The sequence below is a fragment of the Rutidosis leptorrhynchoides genome, chromosome 3 (genome assembly GCF_046630445.1).
Source record: "Rutidosis leptorrhynchoides isolate AG116_Rl617_1_P2 chromosome 3, CSIRO_AGI_Rlap_v1, whole genome shotgun sequence".
Lineage (NCBI taxonomy): Eukaryota > Viridiplantae > Streptophyta > Magnoliopsida > Asterales > Asteraceae > Rutidosis > Rutidosis leptorrhynchoides.
The window spans coordinates 115203826-115213369 of record NC_092335.1 but is presented as its reverse complement, the minus strand read 5'-3'; the positions used below and the strand labels follow the sequence as shown (position 1 = coordinate 115213369).

At 28.6% G+C, this 9544-nt stretch overlaps 1 protein-coding gene across 1 annotated transcript; it reads left to right on the top strand.

Annotated features, from left to right (window-relative positions):
• Positions 1 to 8164: 8164 nt before the first annotated feature.
• LOC139900316 (uncharacterized) lies at positions 8165 to 9274 on the top strand. Its single transcript, XM_071883102.1, has one exon. The coding sequence runs from the start codon at positions 8165 to 8167 to the stop codon at positions 9272 to 9274; it is 1110 nt and encodes a 369-aa protein (XP_071739203.1).
• The last annotated feature ends 270 nt before the right edge of the window (positions 9275 to 9544 follow it).

Genomic DNA, 9544 nt, shown 5'->3' with positions numbered 1-9544 from the left:
AAATTCATAAGGTTCACTTGATATCATAAAAATATAGTGGTATGTATTATTAAGGTAATTATATTACGTGTGGTAAAAATACCTTTGTACTACTTATTTATTTGATAAAATAATATTGATAATAACAATAATGAGTAAAAGTTATATTTTTGTAATAATAATAATTATTATTGTTCTACTAATAATGATAATAACAATATTTATTTACTAAAGATGATTATGATAAAATGATAATTCTAATCATGATAATAATAACGATTATTTTTAATAATAAGTATAACGATAATAATATTTTATATAAAAAATAATAATTCTATTTAAAGATGACAATTTTTAATAATAAAAATATTAAAATAATTATGATATTTTATAATAACAGTGATATTTCTATTTAAAAAAAATGATAATTTTAATAAAAAAATGATGGTTTTAATATTAATGATGGTTTTAATAATAATAATGACGATAAAAAAATAATAAAATGATAGTTTTGATAAAAATATTAATTATTTTAATAATATTAATAATAATAATAATAATAATAATAATATTATTATTATTATTATTGATTATTAGATAATAATAATAATAATAACGATAATAACGACGATAACGATAACGATAACGATAATCATTTTAACAATAATACTTTAAAATTATAGATAATTCAATTGACGATATCTTTTAATCCGTTCATCGAAATCATACACTTTCTAAATGAAAAGTTTTTAATTTTTCGTCAACTTTCCAACGACATGCATACCATATACCTTATCTCAGTAGCATATGTATTAAATTCATGATTCAACATACATTATATAACGACGCAATTAAATATACAAGCATGCATAATCAAATATACTCGAGCACTAGTCAGAGATACATTATTAATATATGAAAGTTAAGTTATGAGTGCTCACGTATCAATATTGAGATTCAATATTGCAGGAAAGTACATAGACGTGACGGAGATGATAAACACTAGTTTGACCTCACGAGCATACCCCCGAACATTACCCATAACCTCCATAGCTATAACCCATAATTTTCTTAGCTCTATCCCGCTCATAAAACCCGTTTTGAAATAACTCGCGCATAACCTCGTCGTAGTATTTTATGTAATAATAATACGAATACTACTCATAATAATAAGATTAATAATAATAATAATCTTTATAATAATAATAATAATAATAATAATAATAATAATAATAATATTAATAATATTAATAATAATAATAATAATAATAATAATAATAATAATAATAATAATAATAATAATAATAATAATAATAATATGAATAATATACGGAGTAATATCACTCTATCTGTTTTATATGTGTGTGTGCAACGAGAGAAAACCAGCTCGATATATAAAGGATTTTTGTGGCCGATACTCATGCAATCGCATGAGTGTCCTTTGTAGTTTCCATGCGATCGCGTGGACGTTCTCTACAGCTCAGATTCGTTTAAAACATGGGCGGCCAATGGATTTTTATATTATATATATTATATATTTAATTTATATAATTAATTATATATTATATTATATTTATGAATATAGACGACTTGTAATTTTAGTTCTGAAACTTGTACGTTTACGCTCGACTTATGTCTCGGTTCCGGTTTCTCGAACTCGTTTTCGTACGCTTAGAAAACTAGCATTTCACGTTACGCGACGTGTACCATTATCAATAATTAGACTTAAATTAATGGAAAACTAACCCACTCAAAGTGTAATCTAATCTTTTGAGTGTTTTGGTCATTTGCTTCTGTAAATCGATGTTTCGCTGTTTACCAAAATATATTATTTTAAAACAAAACGTTTCATAACTTATGTTATTATTATATCTTATTACTTTGTAAAATATATTTTCATTTCGAAATATAAATTCTAAATATTCATTTAATAGTATTTAGTTTTTCAAAAGTAATTATATTTCAACGTTCATTTATAATCATTTAAATAATAGAAAAATATTATGTCGTAACACGTTTACGAACAATATATATATATATATATATATATATATATATATATATATATATATATATATATATATATATATATATAGCTTAAATTCTTTTAATTCTATAAAACAATTTACTTTTAATAACAACAGGTTTTAGTAACTCAGTTACTGAAATCATTTCATAAGTTTGAAACTAAATAAAATAAATATTATAAATTTTAGTTTTTCAAAACTAATTATATTTGACTTATTTTAAAGGTTGTAATAAATAAACCTTGTTAATTCATAAAACATTATAGGAAAGTAGATTTACATATAAAGTCCAATGAATAAATAAACATATGAAATCATCTTAATGTAACTTGTCAAATGGGTTTATTTTATCGGCAACCATTAACTCAATAATTTAATCTACATAAATTAAATTTTATGAAGGTTAAATGATTTAACTTATCCAGATTCACGAGGAAATTATTGTAAGGTATGAATTAGGAATCTCCATTAACCTTTGTCTAGTTCCCGTTAATTGACACATTTATTCTTACTTGTAATTCACTTTATCAAATATTCTGAATACCGTTAAAAACGAAAGGTTTCCTAAATCAAAGTGGACCTCTCAACAAAGACACATAAATCATATTATAAAGAATCTTGATAACTCAATCATTTGATATTATCTTCTAACCTATTGAAACAAATACGTTCATGTAAAGTATTATACGCTTAATACTTTGTTAACATTCTCAAGTTATATATATATATATATATATATATATATATATATATATATATATATATATATATAGTGGTAGGATCAAGAGGGAAGTAACCATTCGGGGGGAAGCGGGGGGAAGCAAAAACTTTTTTTTTCGTTTTTTGAAAAAACTTTGTTCACGAACATTATAGATGAGATGAAAATATGAACATTTAGTAGAGACACTTTGTGATAAATGTTTTTATTTTGGCGAGAAAATGCTCAAATAAGTAATATATAACAATTATCGTGTTTTTCGAGCGTATTTTGAGGTTTTAGCTATTGGGGTTTAGATATTAGGGTTTAGATATTAGGGTTTATAGGGTTTAGATATTAGGGTTTAGAAATTTAGGGTTTAGATTTAGGATTTAAACCCCAATATCTAAACCCTAAACCCTAAACCCTAAATTTCTAAACCCTAATATCTAAACCCTATAAACCCTAAAATCTAAACCCTAATATCTAAACCCCAATAGCTAAAACCTCAAAATACGCTCGAAAAACACGATACTTGTTATATATTACTTCTTCGAGTGTTTTCCCGCCAAAATAAAAACATTTATCACAAAGTGTCTCTACTAAATGTTCATATTTTCATCTCATCTATAATGTTCGTGAACAAAGTTTTTTTTAAAAACGAAAAGAAAAAAAGTTTTTGCTGAAATGTCCCGTTCTTATTAATTAAAAACGTTCCATATTAATTGATTTCGTTGCGAGGTTTTGACCTCTATATGAGACGTTTTCCAAAGACTGCATTCATTTTTAAAACAAACCATAACCTTTATTTCATAGATAAAGGTTTTAAAAAGCTTTAAGTAGATTATCAAATAATGATAATCTAAAATATCCTGTTTACACACGACCATTACATAATGGTTTACAATACAAATATGTTACAACAAAATAAGTTTCTTGAATGCAGTTTTTACACAATATCATACAAGCATGGACTCCAAATCTCGTCCTTATTTAATTATGCGACAGCGGAAGCTCTTAATAATCACCTGAGAATAAACATGCTTAAAACGTCAACAAAAATGTTGGTGAGTTATAGGTTTAACCTATATATATCAAATCATAATAATAGACCACAAGATTTCATATTTCAATACACATCCCATACATAGAGATAAAAATCATTCATATGGTGAACACCTGGTAACCGACATTAACAAGATGCATATATAAGAATATCCCCATCATTTCGGGACACCCTTCGGATATGATATAAATTTCGAAGTACTAAAGCATCCGGTACTTTGGATGGGGTTTGTTAGGTCCAATAGATCTATCTTTAGGATTCGCGTCAATTAGGGTGTCTGTTCCCTAATTCTTAGATTACCAGACTTAATAAAAAGGGGCATATTCGATTTTGATAATTCAACCATAGAATGTAGTTTCACGTACTTGTGTCTATTTTGTAAATCATTTATAAAACCTGCATGTATTCTCATCCCAAAAATATTAGATTTTAAAAGTGGGACTATAACTCACTTTCACAGATTTTTACTTCGTCGGGAAGTAAGACTTGGCCACTGGTTGATTCACGAACCTATAACAATATATACATATATATCAAAGTATGTTTAAAATATATTTACAACACTTTTAATATATTTTGATGTTTTAAGTTTATTAAGTCAGCTGTCCTCGTTAGTAACCTACAACTAGTTGTCCACAGTTAGATGTACAGAAATAAATCGATAAATATTATCTTGAATCAATCCATGACCCAGTGTATACGTATCTCAGTATTGATCACAACTCAAACTATATATATTTTGGAATCAACCTCAACCCTGTATAGTTAACTCCAACATTCACATATAGAGTGTCTATGGTTGTTCCGAAATATATATAGATGTGTCGACATGATAGGTCGAAATATTGTATACGTGTCTATGGTATCTCAAGATTACATAATATACAATACAAGTTGATTAAGTTATGGTTGGAATAGATTTGTTACCAATTTTCACGTAGCTAAAATGAGAAAACTTATCCAATCTTGTTTTACCCATAACTTCTTCATTTTAAATCCGTTTTGAGTGAATCAAATTGCTATGGTTTCATATTGAACTCTATTTTATGAATCCAAACAAAAAAAGTATAGGTTTATAGTCGGAAAAATAAGTTACAAGTCGTTTTTGTAAAGGTAGTCATTTCAGTCGAAAGAACGACGTCTAGATGACCATTTTAGAAAACATACTTCCACTTTGAGTTTAACCATAATTTTTGGATATAGTTTCATGTTCATAATAAAAATCATTTTCTCAGAATAACAACTTTTAAATCAAAGTTTATCATAGTTTTTAATTAACTAACCCAAAACAGCCCGCGGTGTTACTACGACGGCGTAAATCCGGTTTTACGGTGTTTTTCGTGTTTCCAGGTTTTAAATCATTAAGTTAGCATATCATATAGATATAGAACATGTGTTTAGTTTATTTTAAAAGTCAAGTTAGAAGGATTAACTTTTGTTTGCGAACAAGTTTAGAATTAACTAAACTATGTTCTAGTGATTACAAGTTTAAACCTTCGAATAAGATAGCTTTATATGTATGAATCGAATGGTGTTATGAACATCATTACTACCTTAAGTTCCTTGGATAAACCTACTGAAAAAGAGAAAAATGGATCTAGCTTCAACGGATCCTTGGATGGCTCGAAGTTCTTGAAGCAGAATCATGACACGAAAACAAGTTCAAGTAAGATCATCATTTGAAATAAGATTGTTATAGTTATAGAAATTGAACCAAAGTTTGAATATGATTATTACCTTGTATTAGAATGATAACCTACTGTAAGAAACAAAGATTTCTTGAGGTTGGATGATCACCTTACAAGATTGGAAGTGAGCTAGCAAACTTGAAAGTATTCTTGATTTTATGTAACTAGAACTTGTAGAATATATGAAGAACACTTAAAACTTGAAGATAGAACTTGAGAGAGATCAATTAGATGAAGAAAATTGAAGAATGAAAGTGTTTGTAGGTGTTTTTGGTCGTTGGTGTATGGATTAGATATAAAGGATATGTAATTTTGTTTTCATATAAATAAGTCATGAATGATTACTCATATTTTTGTAATTTTATGAGATATTTCATGCTAGTTGCCAAATGATAGTTTCCACATATATGTCATCATATAGTTTTTACAAGTTTTAAAAATCATTAAGTTACTAGTCTTGTTTTTATATATGTAGTTCATTGTTAATATACTTAATGATATGTTTACTTATCATAGTATCATGTTAACTATATATATATATATCCATATATATGTCATCATATAGTTTTTACAAGTTTTAACGTTCGTGAATCACCGGTCAACTTGGGTGGTCAATTGTCTATATGAAACATATTTCAATTAATCAAGTCTTAACAAGTTTGATTGCTTAACATGTTGGAAACATTTAATCATGTAAATATCAATCTCAATTAATATATATAAACATGGAAAAGTTCGGGTCACTACATTTGCTTCCCCCGCTTCCCCCCGAATGGTTACTTCCCTCTTGATCCTACCATTATATATATATATATATATATATATATATATATATATATATATATATATATATATATATATATATATATATAAAATCATATCCATTTCTATAATGGTTCGTGAATCGTTGGAATTTGGTCGAGGTTAAATGAATGTATGAACACAGTTTAAAATTCTTGAGATTCAACTTAACAAACTTTGCTTATCGTGTAGGAATAATATAAAAATAAAGTTTAAATTTGGTAGGAAATTTTCGGGTTGTCACAAGAGAATATATGTAGTTCATTTATTCCGACCAAGTTAAGTACATCAATGTGTCTGTAAAAACAACGAGAAGTTTCTTAGTCGAAATCCGTCAGGTCATTAAACTAAATGACTTTAGCGTTTAAATTCACTTAATACTTAAAATATATCATTAAACTGTTTCATTTAAACAAACCCGTAATTCCACAGGTCATTTCACTAGTGTAGTAGTATATACTTATCAATTTCTTAATCGGAACAATTTTTTTTTATTTACGAAAAGAAAGAAATACATTAAGCAAAAAAACTTCATAAAAAGTGAAGAGACCAAACAAGGATACATAACAACCGGAAGCTAAACACATTATTCATAAGAGAGATGATATTTTCACTTGTATTTTTTATTCATTTACCATTATTTAATATTTTTTTTCAAAAATACCCTACATTAAATTCTAATATGAAATATGTGTAATAGACTATTTAGGAGTATAAATTAGTAATTTTAACACCAAATCAAATTTAATGTTCGAAATATCAATTCCCTACTCAAAAAGCTAAGCTTATCTATTTGAAAATATAAGTGAAAATATAAGTGAAGCAATCCGGAACCTAGGGAATTGAATCTAAATGAATACCCCTTATCTATTTGAACTCGTATTTACTTTCTTTGTTTTAATTAATTTTAAATCAAAACCCCATTTTACAACTAAAATCTCTAGAATAATTATTAGTCTTTTTAATCCTAAACTCTGCTCCGTGTGAACGAATTCGTAACTATATTTCAATAAGATTAGGTGTGTTTTTGGCATATCAGGATGAAACAAACTTTCCTCGATTAAGATACCACTTCTTCCGAAACTCATATACGTGTGCATCCTCTTGCTAAATTTGGACTAGTCAACCTAATAAGTGATTATTTGAACAAATTAGCTTTAATCATTACAAGTAAAATATTACCATGCTCTATATGTTTAGGTTATACATATGTTCATCACTAAGTTTCAAGTTAGGAACACAATGTCACTAGCTATACGCAAAACGGACGCTTTTTAAAAAACGCTAAATATTTGGGGTACTTTTCATACACGTTTATTTTGCGTTATATTTTTAAAAATCGACAACTCCATAGCGAAAAGTGTAGATGCACATATATTGTTAATTTAAAATAACATTAAATTTTTCACGAGTTATACCTTTTAGTTCGACTCGAGTTGCGCTTCAACGATATCATCGTTCGCTACAAAATAATTTTACAAACTAAACGCAATAAAATACATTGAAAACCGAAACAACGGCGCGAAGCGAGGGTTCAACACTAGTTACCTTATATTTTCATTTATATTTTTTATTCATTCACCATTATTTAATTCTTTTTTTCAGAAATACCCTTCATTAAATCCTAATATGAAATATGTGTAATAGACCATTTAAGAGTACAAATTAATAAATTTATAACTGAATTTATCAAATTTAATGTTCGAAATATCAATTCCCTACTCAAAAAAAGCTAAGCTTTATGAATTACATTTTTTTTTAAATTTCCAGATCACAATTTATGTATACATTCGCTGACCGAATATCCATCGCCATTTTTCCCGCCATTTACGCTTTCACTTTTCTCCCCCGTCCACAAACCACCGTCTTCTCCGATCAATTACACCGTTACATCCGTCCTCCGACGATGTCCTTACCAAGCTCCGATGCTCAAACCGTTACCGAACATGAAAATACAGATTCCGTTAATTCATACAACGATCTCTGCTACGATCTATCGTCTCTCCAAGACCTCGCTTGCCGTGGCTCATGGCGGTCAATACTCGATAAGGTAGCTCAAGCACGTTCTGGATCTCTCCTTTCTAAACCTCATGAACACCTCGTGTATCTATCGTACAATGCAATAGCTCTCACTAAACTACGTCGTTTTTCTGAAGCAGTAGCTGAGGTTGAACTAGTAGAAAAAGGATTAGATATATATAGATACGAAATGCATCCGCATCATTATCCTAATCGCCATGGATCCATGGTTCCTTTCGTTCTCCGCTGGTTACACGCTGAATTGCCTTCTAAATTAGGTAAACCTCACGAATCGTTAGATCGATTTTACACATTGCTTCAATTTATCAGAGAGAAATTAAGTAATTGTTTAGAAAATGTGCCACGTCAAGTGTGGCGGAACAGAGAGTGTTTAGTGATTAATTCGATAATTAGTCATCATTTAAGTTATAAGCAATATGGCGTGTGTTTGGATTTAATGAAGGATTTGATTAACGGTGAAACGAATGATAGTATTGCTAGTGCCATATTATGGTCAAAATTAGGGTTTGTACAATTGCAATTTGGGGATTTGGAAGGTGCTAAGGGGTCTTTTGGTGTAATTGAGGGGATTGTTAAGGATTTGAAAGGAGAAAATGAAACTGAGATTGAGATTATGATTAAGATGAAGAACCTGGTGAATCGGAATAATGCGTTGATGTTTATGGTTGAGAAGGATTATGCGTCGGCAGTTAGGGAGTATCAGGAGTGTATTGATAGAGATAGTTCAGACGTGATTGCGATTAATAATAAGGCTCTTTGTTTGATGTACATGCGTGATTTGTCGGATTCTATTAAGGTGATGGAGAATGCGTTAGAGAGGATACCTACTTCGGCTTTGAATGAGACGTTTGTGGTGAATTTGTGTAGTATGTATGAGTTGGCTTATGTTAATCACTCGGATATAAAGAAGACGCTTGGTAGTTGGATTGCTCGTGTAGCCCCTGATGATTTTGATACTTCCTGTACTCGAATATGAGGTATATAAGTGATCTCTTTAGCCTTTTGATGTGTATGTTCATCTAAATGTGTGTTTTTGGTACCCGATTTCTATTTCATTTGCAGAAGATGATCAGTATATGTCTGTTTATTCTTTTGGGATGTTCATTGTTAATTCAGCTATGACATTGCGTTTCTAACTGAATTAATTGTTTGGATATGTATCCAGTTAAGTTGACATGATAGGTTTCTGTTGGTCTAATATTTGCTTAAAGTCGACGAATCAGCTTCTTTCCTGATTTGTTTGAAG

What these genes read in the sequence shown, in the direction of transcription:
- LOC139900316 (XM_071883102.1), top strand. Translation starts at nt 8,165, where the DNA reads ATGTCCTTACCAAGCTCCGATGCTCAAACCGTTACCGAACATGAAAAT.